This window comes from Rhinoraja longicauda, chromosome 29, assembly GCF_053455715.1.
Source record: "Rhinoraja longicauda isolate Sanriku21f chromosome 29, sRhiLon1.1, whole genome shotgun sequence".
Taxonomy (NCBI): Eukaryota; Metazoa; Chordata; class Chondrichthyes; order Rajiformes; family Arhynchobatidae; genus Rhinoraja; species Rhinoraja longicauda.
The window spans coordinates 26,534,844-26,556,655 of NC_135981.1; the positions used below are offsets into that span (position 1 = coordinate 26,534,844).

At 38.7% G+C, this 21,812-nt stretch overlaps 1 protein-coding gene across 1 annotated transcript in view; it reads right to left on the reverse strand.

Moving 5' to 3' along the window:
• Nucleotides 1-9,448: 9,448 nt before the first annotated feature.
• moto (minamoto) overlaps nt 9,449-21,812 on the reverse strand; it is a 62,914-nt gene continuing 50,550 nt past the window's right edge. Inside the window, exons 6-8 of the mRNA XM_078424778.1 lie at nt 19,581-19,715; nt 10,474-10,654; nt 9,449-9,690 (exon numbers count right to left, since the gene is read on the reverse strand). Of these exons, the coding sequence (XP_078280904.1) occupies nt 9,449-9,690; nt 10,474-10,654; nt 19,581-19,715 (558 nt within the window). The remainder of the gene's footprint in view (nt 9,691-10,473; nt 10,655-19,580; nt 19,716-21,812) is intronic.

Here is a 21,812-nt window from a genome sequence, read left to right on the forward strand (position 1 = left end):
TTGTCAAGCTTGAAAGGATTTAGAAAAGATTTACAAGGATATTGCCAGGACTAGAGCTATCAGGAGAGGTTGAGTAGGCTGCATCTCTATTCCTTGGTGTGCAGAAGGATGAGGGGTGATCTTATAGAGGTGAACAAAATCATGAGAGGGATAGATCGGGTGGATGCACTGTCTCTTGCCCAGAGTAGGGGAATCGAGGACCAGAGGACATTGGTTCAAGGAGAAGGGGAAAAGATTTAATCGGAATCCGAGGGGTAACTTTTTCACACAAAGGGTGGTGGGTGCATGGAACAAGCTGCTAGAGGAGGTAGTTGAGGCTGGGACTATCCCATCATTTAAGAAACAGTTAGACAGGTACGTGGATAGGACAGGTTTGGAGGGATATGGACCATGAGCAGGCATGTGGGACTAGTGTAGCTGGGACATTGTTGGCCAGTGTGGGCAAGTTGAGCCGAAGGGCTTGTTTCCACACTGTATCACTCTATGACTCCATGATTCTAATGCCTACGCCATATGGACAAGGAGCACGATCTTTGCCGTCCATCTCACCAGATTCCGTCTTTAATGGATCGCCTTTTGAAATTTCTGCCAGAGATCCCACCAGATATATCAAATCCCCTCCACTTCAGTGTTTCAAAGGTATACTTCATTTTGCCCCCAACCACTCTCCATTTCTCAACACTTTATACCATTGTAGGAGACACAGTGCTGGTCCTATCACCCATTCCCACCATTTAGGAACTCAACCAATTTTTTTTCATGGGAAGCAAAGATTCATGGATTTCTTCCAATCCACTGTTTGCATTTGTTTTTCACAATGTGGCTTCCTTTGTATTGGATAACCAAATGCAGATTATATTTGCAGATAGTTATATTGTATACACTGATTTGCAGAGCACTTGCTTTTGTCTGAGTGGTGATCCGTGATCCATGGCGCGAGGGAGAAATAGGAATGGGGGCAACCCTGAGCTTCCAATTGACTAGTTATCAATAGATGTTGTAATGAGGTTCAATGTAAGCTTGAACAGTACCTCATCTTCTTTCTGGGCACATTACAGATTGCTCTGATCTTAGCAAAATTCCCTCTTCATATAACTTGATTTCTCTATATCAAAACTGGCATTCTTTCTGCAAATCAAATTGCTGAGTGTTTCTCTTTCCAATAATAATACCGCCTGAAGACGTTCGAGAAGAATTGGGTCAGTCAACTTGTCAGACCTTGACTTCGCTGATGACATCGTCCTGCTGTCAGACCAAATTGGGGAGGCACAAGAGCTGCTCGGCAGGGTTGAGACGGAGTGCGAGAAAGTGGGCCTCCACCTCAATGCCATGAAGACGGAGTACATAGCGTTCAACGGTGGTGACCATGAGCCTCTTAAGACCAGTGACGGTGCATCTCTCAAGAAAGTGGAGGACTTCAAGTACCTGGGAGCTCGGATGCAGAGCTCGGAGAATGACATCAATGTCTGGAAAGCGCTCGCACGGAAAGCCCTCAATAACATGGGGAAAATCTGGACGTCTCGGATGTCTAAGGGTCTCAGACTGAGATTCTTCCATGCAACTGCAGAGACAATATTATTGTACGGGTTTGGTGCATGGACTCTCACTCGAGCACTGTCCAAGTCTCTCGATGGTATCTACACCCGAATGCTCAGAAAAGTTCAAAATGTCAGTTGGAGGGACCACACCACCAACTTTGTGGGGAGATTCCACCTCTGGCCAAGGCCAGGTTGAGAAGGATGAGGCTCGCTGGTCATTGCCACCGCCATCCAGAAATACCAGCAAACAAGGTTGTGGTGTGGGAACCCACCCATGGAAGACGGAACCCGGGATGACCAAACAAGACGATGCTGAAGACGTTGATGGAAGACGCATATGTAGAGACAAAAGAGGAGCTGGCCAGCTGTATGGAGGTCAGAGATGTGTGGGGCATCCGTCACCGTGCCCGTCGGAAACCAGCAACACCGCGTCGCTTATGTTTTCAATTGTAATTAATTAATGAATGATCTACTGGACGTCCCATTGCCCTTAAATTTGTGATCTATTACAATTTTTGTGTATTACCACCCTCCAACTTACTGACTCCTTCCCCACCACTCCAATCTCCCCAACTAAACCATTTGAAGGAATCTCCACAGAACTCCCAGCAACACCATATCACAGAAATTCCCTTTGTCCTATTCGTCCCAACTAGCTCTGCCGCCCCACCCTTCCTCATTTTTGCCCACTTAAAATGAACATATTTTTGTCTTTTCCAGTTCCGATGAAAGGTCTTCGATCTGAAATGTTATTTCTTTTTCCATAGGTATCGCCTGCTCATTTTTTCCAGCATTTTCTTGCTGATATCTGATGTATGTTTTTTTGATTTTCAAAGATCACTGTCATCTTAAAATAGAAATGTTGTTTGGATACTTTAAAAAAATTGTTTTACATTTCTTAGTTATCAATTTAGGGATGCAGCTTCCATTAAATGAAAATAATTTATGAACTAAAGCTATTGACTTTGACTGAGTGGAGGATGGGCTTTAGGGTTAACAGTTAAAGATAAGGTGCTGGAATACCTCAGAGGATCAAAGGCAGCAGCTCTGGAGAACATGGATAGGTGACATTGTTGGTCAAGATCCTTCAGACTGATTGTAGTTGGGTGAAGAATGCTGGAAGAGAGGTTGGGGGTTGGACTAAGTCTGGTATGTGAAAGGTGGGTACAGATGGAGGGGGGAGTTGTGGTTTATTGGCAGATGGTTGGTCGAAGGCCGGAAAAAAAAGACAATGTGTGACATGAGGGTACAACAGGCAGAAATTGTGAAGCCAGAGAAATGAATATAGGGAAAGGAATGAGGTGGGGCATAGAGAAGAGGGGCGGGGAGGTGGTCTTTGCAGTTTGTAAGCCTATAAGTGAATCAAGGAAATGGAAAACATGCAGAAAAGGAGCTGAGGCCAAGATCAGATGTCACAACCTTATTGATTGGCTTGAGAGACTATATGACCTGCTTCTAAGTTCATGTGATAGGCCAATCAGATTTGGCCAATCAAATCTACTCCGCCATTCTATCTCTCCCTCCTAATTCCATTCTTCTGCCTTCTCCCCATAACCCCTGGCACCCACTAGTACTGCTGAATATATAGAAGTTGTACTTGTATGTAAGGAACCTTCGTGAAGTAATGGGATATATGTGTGTTGACTGCTCAATAAGTCTTCAGAAATGCATCTTCAAAGCAATTACATTCACAAGTAGTTGGCCAATAACTAAATATTGGTTTATTGAGCTAGTATCCTTGGAATAATAACTACCATCAGATGTTGGTGACCTAATTGTTGTGGGTTATATTGAAAATCTAAATGTTATTATTCTACATTACTACCTCTTGTGAATTTTCACGTCTGGAGTCAATATTGAAAGTTCTCTGTGGTCATCTTGCTCAATAGTGATGAGAGTTTTCTGGGAATTCGTTGGGTCGGAGCAATTAATAGATGAGAAAAAAAATCTGACATTTTTGGTATGGACATGGAAGATAGGAGCAGCCAGCATTACTGGTTCATGTCAGAACCAGCAACATGGAGAAGGATTGAGGACATGGAATTGAGGTTTTGTTTTTGAGAAAGTTTTAAGAAGTACAACTTTAAATCAAGCCCTCCCTGGAATATGCCCAATTCCACGTTAGATTGAAAATAAGACCAAGTGAATTCCTGTACTGTTAAAGGTTTAGCGTTAGAGGGAGGGCTTCAGATTTTTGCAATCAAAGTGCTCAGAAACGAGAGGGGGGTGATGGGAGGCTGAGAAGAAATACAGTGCCCTCCATAATGTTTGGGACAAAGACCCAACATTTATTTATTTGCCTCTGTACTCTACAATTTGAGATTTCTAATAGAAAAAAGCACATGTGATTAAAGTACACATTGTCAGATTTTATTAAAGGGTATTTTTATACATTTTGGTTTCACCATGAAGAACTCACAGCTGTGTTTATACATAGTCCCCGTCCCCCCATTACAGGGCACCATAATGTTTGGGACACATGGCTTCACAGGTGTCTGTAATTGCTCATGTGTTTAATTGCCTCCTTCATGCAGGTATAAGAGAGCTCTCAGCATCTAGTCTTTCCTCCAGTCTTTCCATCACCTTTGGAAACTTTTATTGCTGTTTATCAACATGAGGACCAAAGTTGTGCCAATGAAAGTCAAAGAAGCCCTAATGAGACTGAGAAACAAGAATAAAACTGCTAGAGACATCAGCCAAACCTTAAGCTCGCCAAAATCAACTGTTTGGGACATCATTAAGAAGAAAGAGAGCACTGGTGAGCTTACTAATTGCAAAGGGACTGGCAGGCCAAGGAAGACCTCCACAACTGATGACAGAAGAATTCTCTCTATAATAAAGAAAAATCCTCAAACACCTGTCCGACAGATCAGAAACACTCTTCGGGAGTGGATTTGTCAATGACCACTGTCCGCAGAAGACTTCATGAACAGAAATACAGAGGCTACACTGCAAGATGCAAACCACTGGTTAGCCGCAAAAATAGGATGGCCAGGTTACAGTTTGCCAACAAGTACTTAAAAGAGCAACTACAGTTCTGGAAAAAAGGTCTTGTGGACAGATGAGACGAAGATTAACTCATATCAGAGTGATGGCAAGAGCAAAGTATGGAGGAGAGAAGGAACTGCCCAAGATCCAAAGCATACCACCTCATCTGTGAAACACAGTGGTGGGGGTGTTATAGCCTGCTGAAGGTACTGGCTCACTTATCTTCATTGATGATACAAATGCCGATGGTAGTAGCATAATGAACTCTGAAGTGTATAGTCACATCCTATCTGCTCAAGTTCAAACAAATACCTCAAAACTCATTGGCCGGCGGTTCATTCTACAGCAAGACAATGATCCCAAACATACTGCTAAAGCAACAAAAGAGTTTTTCAAAGCTAAAAAATGGTCAATTCTGGAGTGGCCAAGTCAATCACCCGATCTGAACCCAATTGAGCATGCCTTTTATATGCTGAAGAGAAAGTGAAGGGGACTAGCCCCCAAAACAAGCATAAGCTAAAGTTGGCTGGAATACAGGCCTGGCAGAGCATCTCCAGAGAAAACACCCAGCAACTGGTGATGTCCATGAATCACAGACCTCAAGCAGTCATTGCATGCAAAGGATATGCAACAAAATACTAGACATGACTACTTTCATTTACATGACATTACTGTGTCCCAAACATTATGGTGCCCTGAAATGGGGGGCACTATGTATAAATACTGTCGTAATCTGTACATGGTGAAACCAAAATGTATAAAAAGACCCTTTAACAAAATCTGACAATGTGCACTTTAGCCACATGTGATTTTTTTTCTATTACAAATTTCAAATTGTGGAGTACAGAGGCAAATAAATAAATGTCCCAAACATTATGTAGGGCATTGTAAAGATGGACCCTGGCTACAACCATTCTGGTTTAAAAAAATTGCCACTAGAAAGAAGGCAGGACTAGTTAAGTAAAGATCTCCTTTCTGAAGTATCCTTACTGAAGCATAGGTGTTTGCTGAGGGTCAAGTGCTTCATGTTGACTCGACCTGATAAGAGTCTTCCTCTCTTCCAGCGGTTTAACCTGCCCTACACCTCTCTGCTCATTCTCTATCTTTAGTTTCAAGGAAATGCAGTGACAGCAGATGCTTGAGCACAAGCAGCATCTGTGAAGCTCTGTGCTTTCTATTAAGTTCTGCAACTTTAAGGAAGTAGTAAACATGATTTAACAAAGTATGAATGAACAACTAACCTGCAAATACTTGATAAAGTCCCTTTACTTAGTATTGGGGGAGATCTTTCAGTTTGCTGAAGATATGTTTAACTGTGCAATGTTAATGCATAGACATTTCCTAATGTGTAAAACAGTAATCAGTAGGCACTGGCATCAAATCAGAATTGCAGGAACAAGAGAGTGCAGATGCTGGAATCTAGAGTAAAAATAATTAGAGTTGCTGGATGAAGTCGACAGGTCAGGCAAAATTTGTGGAGGCTCATAAAAATAGCTGGATCCCCCCCCCCCCCCAAATTTTCTGATTTAAATGGTCTGAGACATAACTATTTCTATTGAGAAATGTTAAACATTCCACTATTGTACATCATAAAAATGATTAATAAAATAAATTAGATCAATATTTTATTAATTTAATGTTATATTTTCAGTAACTTACACAGTTCAGTAAAATATATCAACTTTAACTTAGGAAAATCAAAAATTTCACCACCTTTGATACAAAGTCAACTTCTTAAATATTAATTTTGGAACTTGGGTTAACTCCATTTTTAAATGACATTGTTTCAAGCAGTCACCACGTGCTCTTTTTAAATGCACAACCTTATGTTGACTCCTCATGAGATAACTATTTCAGCAGTTATGTATTACATTACCAAGTATTTCATTGATCACATAAACATTCTAACATCTAGGAGGTTTTTCATACTGTATTCCTGATCAATTTATCACACATGACAAAGATATGTTTCTTTCATTCATTAATCTAAAGAAGCATTCAATTCATAAACTCAAAGGTCAAAAGATTCTTGTTCCTTAAGTTAATTGTACAACACAAATTACCATGTTAAAGATATCTGATACATCACATTTATTTGGACATATCTTAAATATAATTGAAGAATGCATTAAAATGCCTTCTGGATAACATCAAGGTGCACTATTAAACAAAATGGTTGAAATTGTTTTAGAGGAAAATATTAAAACTTTATGGTATTTCATATAATGGAAGAAATTTATTTTTATGAAAATCCCTGGAAATCACATGAAGATACAGTATATCTAAGTGACAAATACACCAGGTAAGACAGATGAATTTTGATGATATCGCAAATTTATGTCTCTGAGTGGCTAACTTCTCAAAAGTAATCTAGGGTCAAATGTCTCAAAACCATTTAAGGTATTTCTAAATGATTTTAAGATATTTACAAACATTTTCGATCAATGAATTAGAAATGAATGACAATTTAGCTTGCCATGTACCACCAAATCAAGTACAATACTGTCAGGTTTGAATCAATTCACTTTGGTTACAAGTACATGTCCTGCAAAGATTATTAAACATTTCCTGACATAATATTAAACTTGTTTGTGTGGACACATGTAACAGTTAAACGTTCTAGATTTCATATCAGAAATGCAGAACAGCTCACTGTCCCATTACAAAATCTTTGAATAGTACTACTGATGTCCAAAAGGAAAATAAGCCATCAACTTTTACAGACTGTACACATTATAAACAAGTTGCCTCATAACTACATTAAAAAAAATCTAACAAATACTAAATATGAGAGGCATGTTAGCACTAATTAAAATAAATGTACGCTTCAAACTTAGTAAATGTTAACACATTCCAAATACAAAAGAAATTCACTAAATCAACACATCTAGATTGTTGGATAATGCATTATTTCTGTAGTTTTACTACAGAGGTACAATACACTGTAGCCAGTGTAACATCCACTGCAAAGATCCTCAATAATAAAGTAAGATTTACATTTTAAACAGTACTTGGTCATGCTTTTGTTAATGAAGCAGTATTTCTTGTAACAAAGATAACTGTTTTGGAGTTTGGATAAGTAGACTATTTGTCCGCTTCATTTTACAAGGTTTTGTATCATTGCACAAGGTCTTTTTTTGTATTCCTTTTCACTTTTCTCTGAAAATGCTCGTTGCTGAAAGTCATCTGCTTTCTGTGATTAGCATTCATCAAATACAATTGATTAATGCATATAATTTATGTAATGTGGTTTCTTGTCCAGTACAGACTCTGTTAATCTATTATAGCATTTACAAGCACAATTGATAGTGGGATATCAACTGCACCATATATTGCCACCATGTAGCTTCTCACTACGTAGGCACAAGCAAACATCTGCTTAACATCAACAAAAATAATTGAAACTATTTGAAATGATTTTTAAACATATAAATAAAATACGCATCAACAAACAGTGATATATGAAAATGTTAACCGCTCACAGCTTCCCTGATGGATAACAACTAAATCCAGCATCCACCATTATACCAAACTAGATAGACCAGAAATTCTGAATTCAATTCCTGGTCTGTGCTGAATTAGCTGATCTCAGCCACAATAACATTCCCTGGCCTAGGAAATGGTTCCTGTTCGTGATTGCTATCCAATGTATATATGAAGATTGGATGAGAAAAATATCAAGCGACTCACACGATAAACTGATGTACTCAACATCTAGGTTCACGTAAGAGGAATGTTATTTGGCGAGTTAGTATGGGTGCTATCAGCCACAAAACCTACAATGTTTAAAAAATAGCTTGAACCCTCAACACAAAGATGTCAGAGTGAGAGAATGAGGGGAAAAAAGTAAAGTAACTTAAAAATGACTCTTGTATATGCCACTGTGTACCTTGTGTTATAAATTGTTAATTATTCTGTGTAGATATTATCATGCATCTACATAATATTAACTTTTGGCAAAAAAAATCTAAACTCTAATTGAAGTGATCTAAGAAATTCAAAGTATAATATATTAACAGAGTGTAAACCTGAGGCGGTAATTTCACCTTTCCACATCAGAATACTTATACATCTTATTTGCAATCTGATATTATCTAAATTTTAAAGTGAAATTAATGCCTTATTATTACTCCTGGGTAGCTCTTATTCACTGCATAAATATCAAACTGCTAACAATAATAATTAATGGTATTTTCCAATGAACTATCTTCAATATCATTACTTTCATATTTCCAGGCATCAGTAATATATTATACCAAGTCTGTGACCATTGCACATTATCTGTAACTTCAATTATATAAACAGAGGGTCTAACCAGATTAGGGTAATATAAATATAAACAGAACCGCTAAATCTAAACTATGATAAACTTTTACTTAACAGGATAATTGCAGTATATGTACTGGTTTCATTAATCTCCACTTACTGTTGTGGCATTAAATATTTTATTTCACTTATTGATTTTTAGCTCTTATACTTCTTACCAAAAGACTGCACCTTGATGCACTTGTTCATCACCTTCACCAAATAGAGGTCATGTCAAAGAAAGCCAAGACCTTTTTTATGAATTTTATGTGTAATAAATAACAAACATCTTGAAGAAACTAAAACAAACATTAGATTAAAATTTCCTGACTAAGGAGATTTAGTTACTTTGATTGTAAAGATTTGACAAGAACAGTTTACCAAACCATGAAGTAAAATGATCTTGTTAAATTATGGTTGTGAGATTTTATGTAAGCTTCATATTATGTGTCTCAATAGATAGATATGTATTTACTAACCAAACATGACCACATATTACATCGCTTATAATTACTTTTACTTAACCAATTCATATTTTAGTTACTTTAAAGGTAATAATGAATAGAATAATTTATTATGCAACTTTTCAGTCTATTATTTGATTTTCTAGCAGTTCTCTAATCAATGCGAGTTTTTGCCACTTCATTCTTTTCCCCACTATAGTAGTTGCTTCTATTTTGATAGTTTTTGTCTCCGTTGGTCACAAGATCGTGCAGTTCTCTTTCTGCTTCAACTTGGTCATCTGGATTGGCATTTGGTGTTTTGGGTAAAGTCATTTGGAGGGCACACCACAAAGCAGTCCGTGCTTTCCGTGTAGCTACAGCCATTTCTTTGACCGCAATAGCCAAAGCAAGAACATCTGTACATGAAAAATATGAGTGAGTGTATTTGAACTATAAAGTGACTTAATAGTACAAAGTAGTGGAGCGCATTGATAACATATCAAGCAGAAGCTGAACATTACTCCAGCTGCAAGCAAACAAAATCTTGAAATAGCATTGGGCAAATATTACTATCCAAATTAAACTTTCCTGAGTCAACCTCATTTTCTGTACTATAAATATAATTTGATTGAATGGGTGGTAAAACAAATTTGCCAACCTTTGAGAAAGAATACAGCAAAGGAAAAATGGCAAAGGAGTAGAACCTTATGGAAAGCCAAGTCAAGCAGAAGGGGTTAAATGATGATTGTCTTCCATTTAATCTGAACCCCCAGAACATTGTATCACATGAAAAGTCTATTGAAGCCAGCTGGTTGTGTTGGGCAGACAGATCACAATTATTATTTATCTGTTTTCAAGAGTATCTTTCACATGGTCTAGAAAAGAAATCTAATAACATGGATCAAATTGACTTATTGAGAAAGAGCCTCCTTTGTCATTGTACCATTCAATAATTCCATTTCAAGATATGACAAACTATGCTGTGTATTATTGCTGTATATACAAGCAATGCTAGATACCATTTAAAATTCAAGTGGATAAATTATTGCAGAACTGATATTGCTTCTCCACAAATGATAGTCATCTACGGTTACACAAAGATAATTATGTTCATTGTATTCAGAAATTTTGGAAGTCATAAATTGTTCAATTACCCTATAGCTGACCAATATAAAATTATTAAACGTTTATGACGGTACCTCGGTCATCCTGGTATCTTGGTGCTCCTTGCCTCTGTCTATTAGCAGCATTTACTATTTCATCTTTCCTGCGAGCTTGGGTGACATGAATGGCTTCTAGATGTCGGTCAAGAGCTGTAGAAATATTAGCATGAAGAGGAGAACTGCGGAGACGTTCCATTTTCCCAAGCAATGTCACAACCTGTTGTTAATATAAGATTTATATAGCTCATTCGTCTATTTATGTAATAATAAAAATTGTGCTTATTTTAGTAACATTGACAGTATTTTATAGTTCAACTGAACTCTAAATTATCTGGAGTTGTTACTGTTTGAACACCGACTCATAAATTTACATCACTGTTTTTACAATTGAATCTGGGGCTAAAAATTATTATTGAGGTGCTGAAAGTTTGCAAAATGTAACTTTCTTAAAAACAATACATAGCCTGCAATTTTCACATGTTTATTTACATTTTCTACTGATTATTCTATTTTTACAGATCAAAACCAATACTGAAACAGCAAAATTTATATCAAAATGCCCTTATATCAAATGGAAACAATACTGTAATTTCAGTCATTTGAAATGAAAAAGAATGGTAAAATGTTTATGTTCATTCTCTATGTAATTTCAATTTCAAACTTATCCCAGCCGGAGAATTTGAAAAATAATATTTCAAGGTAGGTACCAAATCTTCGCTCCCAACTAATATAAATTTCTCAACAGACAAAAATAACAATATTTCTTGTCTTATGTCAGTTCACTGCACCGTTGTGCCAAACTAGCACTACTGGAGACACACTACTGACAACTGGTAAAAGATATACTTAATTTTATTCAAACTATTAATCATAAAGACAATATACAAGCACCCAGTTTGCATAACACACTACCTCTCAAGGCACAATGTGGTTGGCCCAAGTCTGGAGAGGAGACTGTGTTGCCTGTGTTCCTTGAATTCTAAACCCTTTTTGATTGGTGGTTCTAGTTTGTGATTCCCAGTTCATTCTAGGGTTTGGTAAGGGGTTAAATCCTACTTCCAAGACCTATCTCCTTCTTGTTCCTTCTGTCCTCCAATGAGATAGCAACACAATGATATTCTAGTCCACAAGTGCCCTATTTTGTCTTTCGCCATCCCTTACAGCTGGAATATTGGTTGTTAAACTACCAGTTTCATTTTCCAACTCAACAATTGTGTAGCATCCTAGTTATTGATACTGAGCTATTCAGGTACAGAAGTGCATGGAATTAATTGCTCCTGACAGTTATCCCACACGGTTCTTTATCTATACCTCTGGTTTATCCTATTTCCGTAGTAACAATTAGCTAATTTGCCTGCTGTTGAGGACTTGGATACCATGGGAGATGTTACAGCATGGATCAGTTGTTTCCTATCTCACTACAACCAGTCAGGCAGGCAGCTCTCCAAGAATAATGAGAATGAACAAAAAATCACAGCATCACTATTATTTCATGTAGATCCAGTTTAAATAGTTATATCAATTTCACAGTTTAATTGTTAACAATGACTTATTAAAACAGTACCTGAGAACTTCATGGATCATTAACCATTCTTGTATGTGGCAATTCCAAATATTTGTTCAAACTGAAAACAGTCGTTTTTTCTGTTCAGGGATGATTGTTTTTAACCTATTAACTACTAACATCATTTATAACCATGCATATTATCACATAAAGAATTCATCAGTTGATATCATTTGCTGAGGTCAACAGTAGAACCTCAAAGATTATGCACACTGAATGAATTATTCTAGAAGCACTTGTCCAAGTATTCTTAAATTTCTGGAAGTGGTCTGCCAACTATGCAAAACAAATTGTTCCCAAATATGTAGTTCCAAGATGACAGAAATTAAGAATTGCTATATTTTTCACATTCTCAGTTTTCAGCCTCCTGGTGAAAGTTAATCCACAGACAATACTATTTTAAAAGAACAGCACATGGAACAAAGGAATCATAAATTTTAAAGTATCTCTATGAGCTTGGTTCTCAAACTGGCTTCTCAGAAGTAAACCTAGTTTGTTTATGTGAAACATGAAATGCAACCTTGTTGTGGCAATGAGGTGAAGTTCACTGGGAGAAGAAAAACACTAATTTGCAACTTGTTTTGGTAGTAACTCATTTATGAGAAGTGATTGAGGATTCAACACTGAGAACTGAAAGTGCCTTTAGAAGGGGAAATTCCCCACAGCTAATGACCCAACAAAGTTATGTTTATTGTGATAAATAAACAATAGCTGAGTATAAAGGATTTCTACGACCAATAAACTCGAAGTGAGAGATAGTAAAAGAAGAAAACAAAATCCATAAGACATATTGCATTGGCAAGACATATTGACAGACCTCCCAACATTTGATTTTACAAATTCATAATTTTGATGTCCAAAATTCAGAACTTTACATCAGAATTCATAATATGGCACTAATGCAACTTTTCAGCAAAAAAAAAGTATGCACGCCAAATGCAAATACACATTGCGCTACATTCATGTGTGAAAAACGACTATTATTTCCAACAGTCAGTAGTTCATGGACTATATGTGCAAAGTCAGGCCTATCATGAGTATATTCTGCTATTTATAGAAAGGTTATTGAACAGAAATACTTCTTGCAACACAAAGAAAAATTGTTTTGTTTCGATTTTTCTATTTTGCTTTAGAAACATAGAAAATAGGTGCAGGAGTAGGCCATTCGGCCCTTCGAGCCTGCACCGCCATTCAATATGATCATGGCTGATCATCCAGCTCAGTAACCTGTACCTGCCTTCTCTCCATACCCCCTGATCCCTTTAGCCACAAGGGCCACATCTAACTCCCTCTTAAATATAGCCAATGAACTGGCCTCAATTACCTTCTGTGGCAGAGAATTCCATAGACTCGCCACTCTCTGTGTGAAGAAATGTTTTCTCATCTCAGTCCTAAAAGACTTCCCCCTTATCCTTAAGCTGTGACCCCTGGTTCTGGACTTCCCCAACATCGGGAACAATCTTCCTGCATCTAGCCTCTCCAACTCCTTAAGAATTTTATATGTTTTTTTTATATGTTTCTATAAGATCCCCCCTCAGTCTTCTAAATTCCAGTGAGTATAAGCCTAGTCTATCCAGTCTTTCTTCATATGAAAGTCCTGCCATCCCAGGGATCAATCTGGTGAACCTTCTCTGTACTCCCTCTAAGGCTAGAATGTCTTTCCTCAGATTAGGGGACCAAAACTGTACACAATACTCCAGGTGCGGTCTCGCCAAGGCCCTGTACAACTGCAGCAGAACCTCCCTGCTCCTATACTCTCATCCAAATTCTATTGAATAAAAGAACAATGGTCATAAAATGTATGACTAAGTTATGAAGAGTTTCATTTAAAACTGCACATACCTAATTTCATTGAAGACATACTTGCTCCAGTGGTCTTCAACAGCAAATCACAATGGTCCATGTCCCCCCCCACCACCCTCCCCCCTCTACACCCCACCCCTCACCCCCTTTCCCCTCACCACCACTCCCCCACCCCTCCTCCCCTCCCCCTCCCGTGAAGCCACTTTCATGGAACTATGCACCTGCACTGCTAGATCCTGCTGCTCCACTCCACTCTACAACACTCCCCAAGCCCTGCCATTGACTATGAAGGTCTCACCTTGGTTTGACTGGATTGGGTAGAGTGGATGTGGAGAGGATTTTTCTACCATTGGGAGAGTCTAGGACCAGAGGTCATAGCCTCAGAATTAAAGGATTTTGCTTTAGGAATTTCATTAGTCAAGAGGGAGGTGAATCTGTGGAATTCTTTGCCACAGAAGGCTGTGGAGCCCGTCAATGGATATTTTTAAGGCAGATAGATTCTTGATTAGTACATGTGTCAAGGGTTCTGGGGAGAAGGTGGGAGAATGGGGTTAGGTGAGATAGATCAACCATGATTGAATGGCGGAGTAGACTTGAGGGGCTGAATGGCCTAATTCTGCTCCTATAATATGAAGTTATGAATATCATTTCATGCGCATTTCATGTAACGTGGACAACAAGTTACCTGTGCAGGTGTCACATGAGCAGATTCTGCGCCTTATTCTGCTCCTATCACTTATGACCTTATAACCTTATGACTGCCTAAAATGCAACACCTCGCATTTATCTGCAATAAACAAAATGAACCATTAGCTCAGTCCATCAGCTGAACAGATCAAGATCCTGCTGTCATTTTTGTTAACCTTCTTCGTTATCTACAATATCGCTGATTTGGATGTCATCTGCAAACTTACTAACCATGCGTTGTACATTCTCATCCAAATCATTGATATAAACCACAAAGAGCAATGGGCCCAACACTCCGATCCCTGAGGTACACATACAGTCACAGTCCGAAAAACAACTTTCCATCCATAAAGCCGATTTTCGATCCAGTCGGTTAGGTCTCCCTGGATCCAATGCAATCGAACTTTCCAGAGTACCCTACCATGCAGAACCTTATCAATTGTCTTGCTGAAATTCATATATTCAGTGTCTAAGGTTCTGCCCTCAACTGTTTTAGTTAGCTCTTCAAAAAACTCAATCCAATGCCTGAGACACAGTCCACGTACAAAACCATGCTAACTATCCCTAATCAGTGCCTGTTATTTAATCTTATCTTATCTCTCTGATTACTCTCCAATAACTTGCTACCACAGATGTTAGGTTCACTGGTTTATGGTTCCCAGATTTTTCCTTGCAGTCCTTTTCAAATAGAGGCACAACAGTAGCCACCCTCCAGTATTCCAGCTATTAATGATTCATGTATCTCAGTCATGGCGCCTGCAATTTCCTCTCTAGCTTCTCACGGTGTCCTCGGATACTTCTTATCATGCTTGGAATAATTGTCTACCTTTATACTCCTTAAGACATTCAACACCTTCTAGATAATAATACTGAATATCCTCAAGCCACTTTCATTAACTGTCTCAAGTTCCTCAGTCTTCATATCTTCCTCCACAGTAAAAACAGAGGAGAAATACTCATTGTGGACCATGCCTATCTCCCCCAGCTCCACATAGAAATGACTGCTTTGGTTTCTAATCTCTCCCTAGTCACCCTCTTTCCCTTAACGTACTTACAAAATCTCTTTGGATTTCCGTTATTATCTTCCAGAGCTATCTCCTGCCCCCATTTTGCCCTCCTGATTTCCTTCTTACGTATGATCGTTAGTTCTCGAAACTCATCCAGGGATACACTTGATTCCAGCTGTCTATACCTGTCCCATGCCTCCTTTTTCCTGACCAGAGCCTCAATTTCTTTCTTCATCCAAGCTTTCTTACGCACATCTGCCTTGACCTTCACTCTAACAGGAACATACACGCCCTGAAATCTTATCATCACACTTTTAAAAGCATTCCACTTTCCAGGTTCCTTTGCCCACAAACAACCTACTCAAATCAACTTAAGCAAGTTCCTGCCTGATACCAAAGCTGGCCTTGCCCTGATGCAGAACTTGAACTCCTGGGCCCCATCCTGTCTTTATCCATAACAAATATTAAAGCTAATAGAACAATAGTTATTGGTCCCAAAAGGCTCACCGATTAATTCATCAGGACAATACATCAGTAGATCAAGCTTTGCCCTCTTCCGTGTAGCGACCTCTACATATTGCCTGAGGAAACATTCCTGAAAACATTTGCCAAATTCCATCCCGTCTAAGTCTTTTGCACTATGACAATCCCAGCCTATATTGTGGAAGTTAAAATCCCCTTCTATGACTAATTTATTAGTCTTGCAGCTGCCTGCAAACTCCTGGAATATTTGCTCTTTTACTTCTTTTTGGCATTCCCAACACAGTGATCATCACTTTCTTACTTCACATATAGCTTCATAGGTCTAACCATCAGTAATGTCATGGAAAAAAGTCTGAAGAAGGGTCTCGACCCGAAACGTCACCCATTCCTTCTCTCCCGAGATGCTGTCTGACCCACTGAGTTACTCCAGCATTTTGTGTCTACATCAGTAATCAGGCATGTGAGTGAGGTAAAAAGAAAAAGAGGAAAAGAGCCGAGCGCTTGCGCGAGTTGTACAACGGGGGTCAAAAAATTGGAAAAATGTTGAAAATTTACACACAAAATTACCAGTTTCAAGGCTCTTTTAGTGCATTTCAAAGTAAAAATAGACGTTACAAAATAATGTGAATATGTCACTGTACACTAATAACATTTTGAAGTAAATTCACACATTAATTGATAATCAGCCCAAAAAGGTGGTAATTGGCTTTTCTGCTGTGTTTTATATTTTAACCCTGTCTTAATTAATTTAGTTATATAATTTTGCACTTAAATTGAATATTTATTCATTGCAGTTCCACCACTAATTTTCTGGCACTCTTGGTTCCAGAGCTTTGCTGGTTTGGGATAGATTTGCTGGCTCCAGCTGGGCTGGAGTTCCAAAGCCCCGGCTGCAGGTTGCAAATTCAACCCACCGATCGGCCTTGGAAGTCCCGTTGAGGTTGAGATTGGCTGCCTTGCCCAGCCTAGGTGCCACATTTTCGGAGAGACTTCCAGGGCGGAGGGATTTCTTGCAGAATCTTTAGTGACCGAATTGACAAATTGGCCATGGAAGTCCCGATAGGTCGAGATTGGCTGCCTTGCCCAGCCTAGGTGCCACATTTTCGGAGAGACTTCCAGGGCGCGCAGTGGGGGGTTTCTCGCGGAACCCCTAGCGACTGAATTGACAAATTAGCCATGGAGGTCCCGATGAGGTCGAGATTGGCTGCCATTCCCAGCCTAGGTGCCACATTTTCGGAGAAACTTCCAGGGCGCGAGGTGGGAGGATTTTTCACGGAACCCCTAGCGACCTCTGGCGGAACCCTAGTGCTCATTACAAGTCCATACATCGTTCATTTGTCTTTCTTATTTTTTTTCGATCTGATTTCTCAGTTTATTTGGCAAACGCAGAAACCATGCAAAAAGCGCGGAAAATGGATTTTAAAAACGTGGAAATCTGCGGAAACTGAGAAAATTCACATGCCTGGTAATGTCATACTGCTGTGACATTCTCCTTAATCAATAGAGTAACACCCCCTCTAATTTACTCCCCCCTCTATCTTTTCTGTGCCACCTGTACCCTGGAACATTAAGATGTCACTCCTGTTTGTCTCTTTCCATAATGGCTACAACATCACAGTTACACATACCTATCCACGCTCTCTTCAACCTTTTGCCTAACTACCTATATTAATTATGGAGGACCTCATCCCTTTTCCTACCTGGGTCATTTGTGTCAACAACATGCACAATGACTTTTGGCTGCTCACCCTCCCCTTTGAGAGTGGCATGCAGCCACTCCGAGATATCCTGGATTCTGGCACCAGGGAGGTACCATACCATAGACACAAAAAGCTGGAGTAACTTAGCGGGACAAACAGCATCTCTGGAGAGAAGGAATGGATGACATTTTGGGGTCGAGACCCTTCTTCCCGAAATGTCACCCATTTCTTCTCTCCAAAGATACTGGCTGTCTCGCTGAGTTACTCCAGCTTATTGTGTCTATCTTCGGTTTAAATCACCATCTACAGTTCCTTCCTACAGGTAACCTACCATCCTTGATTGTTGCCACAGAATCTCCTGTCTGTCCCCTAACTAACGAGTCTCCTATCACTATGGCTCTGCTTGACATTACCCTTCCCCATTGTGCCTCAGAGCCCGGCTCGGTGCCACAGCCCTCCCTGCTACTCCTGCTCACTTCTGATGGGTCATGCCTCCCACAATATCCAAACGAGTATACCTGATTGTAGGGAAATGGCCACAGGTGTCACCTCCACTCTCCGACTACTCCCTTTCACCTACTCTCTTCCTATTCCTTAGGCATGATCACCTCGCTATTAGTCTAATCTAAGCAACTCTCATTTTCGCAGATGATCCTGAGGCTGCAGCTCCAGTTCCCAAATGCGATCTATTAGGAGCTGCACCTGGATACAATTCCCACAGGTGTAATCATCAGAAACCAGCATTTTCCCTAACTTCCCACATCGAGCAGGAGGAACATTGTACCATTCTATTTGCCATCACTATTGCATTAAGAATCACAAACCAGCAGACTGAATCTTTTCCTCGTGTCCCCCTCTGGTCAACCTGCTTGCCGAAAACTCTTGAGCCAAAGATTCACTAACCCTCAACACAGCACTTACCTTTAACACAGCCTCTCTCCCAACATGGCCACCCTCAATTTGCCACTCCGCCACACTTTGTCTTTTATTTATTAGTTGCTCAGTTAGCCAATTTTGATCATCCAACCAGTCCACAGGCTAGCTTTTTAAATCTCCTGCTCCTGCTCTGACACTAACATTAACTGGCTTCACCAATTAGTAGGCTGGCTTTTAAATTCTCCTGCCCATGCTGAGACACTGAAATTAACTGGCTCCAACAATCCATGGGCTAGCTATTAAATTCTCCCGCTCCTGCGCCAACACTGAAATTGACTGGTTCCACCAATCTAACAGCTAGCTTTTAAATTCTCCCGCTCCTACATTGAAATTATTAAACCTTCATGACATTCTTATGTTCACTACTTTAATAAACAGTTAAATCTGTCAGATTAGACTAATATGATATAAAGAATATTATATTCAATAATAATGTTAATTTTTGAGAAGTCTGTTCGATAATTTCCGCTCGGTGAGAAGTCTCAAAATGCAGCCCATTTTTTTAAAAGGGCATACAGTAACTTTCTCTCAATGGTTGAATGCTGCCTGGAAGAGGATGTTGGAAAACGAACTGATTTCAAGCACCATTAAAACTTATTTTAAAGTATTAAAATAATAAAATTTAAGTCAGAAATGATGGACCTTTATTCCATTATTTACTTATCTTCATAATTTCTCTATTATCTTCGTTAGCTCAACTCCGAACGAATTATGTCATTATTGTTTTGTTGGCGAATAGTAAACAAATAGTGCAGTCACTTTGTTAACACTCCAAGCAAAATGTTTTGATAACAATGACCCATTAATTCCATGTTTGGATATAACTCCATTACATGTTTGGATATAACTCCATTTCAAAAAGCAACAAAATCCTTGAATAAAAAGAACTAAGTGTGCACCTTAGCATATTAAAAAATGGGATGTGTTTAATTAATCAGTCTACCAGATATAGTCAAAACATACTCTTGCTTGTTCTCTCAGTTGATCAACAATCAAACGATCAACCCGGGAAGGGTTGGAAGGTAGTCTGGGAATAGGTGTATTATTGGAACTGGTCACTCTCTTTCCAGGATAGTTCCGAGCAAGTGCTGCTTCAGTCTTAAAAAGAGAGAAGGGAAAGATGATGATAACCAACAGAATTTTTTGAGAAAATAAACAATTGAAAGCATTTCAGAAAAAAATATTTTGTAAATGGCAATTTGCCAAACGGGTTGACTGATTTGTCTACCCTAACACCATCAATCCTCATGTCCACATATCAAGAAATGGCAAAACAATATACAGAATACTGCAAAAAAAAAACATTCAGCTCATCAAAAATGTTCTTGAAAAGAAAATGTAAAATCAGTAAAATTATGGCCTCTATTCAGATCACAAAACAAATTATAAAATAACGAATTGGTACATTTAGGGGCACTTTCTGAGAATGGGATAGAGGCAAACTGTTAGGGTTCGATAAAAATTAAAATTTTGCTCCTGATGCCCTTTCACTGATATGAGGACATCAATTGATGCTGGTAGTTCATACCTGAAATAGTACATTTGTATAATTCAGCATTAAAATCTCTTACCTCAAGAAGCACACTTATAAATTTTAATTTTATAAAATGCAAAAATATGTAGAAGAATTTTGTTTAAAACAATAGAGGAAATGTACTCAAAGTTAAAATTCAGATTTCAATATGGAGTCATCCCATAGGAAATGAGCCTTACGGAATACTGGAAATGGATTTATCGTCAAATATCCATTTTATATGGACAAGTAGTATTCTGCAACTTAGTCAGAGTTTATAAAATTCAGCACCCATAGCAATTGGCTATGTACTTAGCAAAATTAATTCAGAACAATATGAATTGAACACATGTGCAGTGAGGCCACTTTAATCTATCCCAGGATTACCAACAGAAATCCAGGTGTATTGAAAACTAGTCACAAGATCAAAGGGGCAGTTTTTTGAACTGCACCAAAACAGAAGTAATAAAATAAATAAGGAGTAATTTTTAAATCAACGCAACTTAAAAATGAAAAATAATTTAATATTGAAACCCTTAATTGAAAGCAAGAGAATTATACAATAATTCAAAAATAGTGCATTATACAAAATATATTCTAGACATTTAAATTATGATATATGTAAAAGGGAATATTTTAAGAAAATGTGCAGAATCAGTCCATCCAAAACACCTCAGTATGACAAATAAACATGAGAACTGAGGTTCACGTTTCAATATTATGCACTCCTTTCCAGATTTAACTGGCCAGCACCACTATGGCAGTGATTGTTTGCCTGACACCACTTTACATCTGACCAATTGCCCAATGATCACCCCGACGATCTGGTCAACCCTAAAATTTCCCTGATCATCTGCCAACCAACTAACAACAGTTCGCTTCAAATTACAATTTTACAAATTGATTTTGTTGACAGAAAGGGAATTACATTTCCTCTGCATTTTTGTGAAGATTAACTGACTTGCATCTTAGTAAGGGCTGGCTTCAATTTTAAAATTGATTGGGATTCCAAGAGGTAGTGCAGTGAATCCTTATCAGACTGGTTTCAAGAATGGCAGTTTTGCTGCAAGTGGTGAGAATTAATAGACTTGGTCTGCATTCTTGAGTTTCCCCTCAACAAAAGTCTTGAACTAGGGGCACAGTCTCCGAAAGAAGGTTAGGCCATTTAGGAAATTCCTTCACTTAGGCACTTGTGAAGTCGGTACTTGAAATTCTGTACTTCAGAGGACTTTGAGTTTATTCAAAACAGACATCAATAAATTTAGAGAAATGAGGGGAAATTTGGATAGTGGAGGAAAAGTGCACTGGGAAGATTCACCATCATTTTGATGAGTGGCAGGGCAGGCTCAAAAGGCAAGATAACCTATCACTGCTCCTATTTTTTAGAATCTTATAAATTATAGTTGTCACAAGTTTTTCAACTTTACATCTACCACTGTCCCTTTACTGCTCCCATCCATATGACCTACATTGCCACAAAACTTGGTGATGTTTTATGGCTTTCTATGATTTCACTTAAGTCATCAATAACTATAATAATAAACAAAGGAGCCACAATATCTCTGGGAGGGTGGGTGTTATAACTTGTCACATTCCAGTTGTCGTGCGCACTAAATGTTCCTACTGTGGCGCGTCGGAAGAGGCCCGAAATAAAGGCGAGAAGCCGGGTATTTCGGGACGTT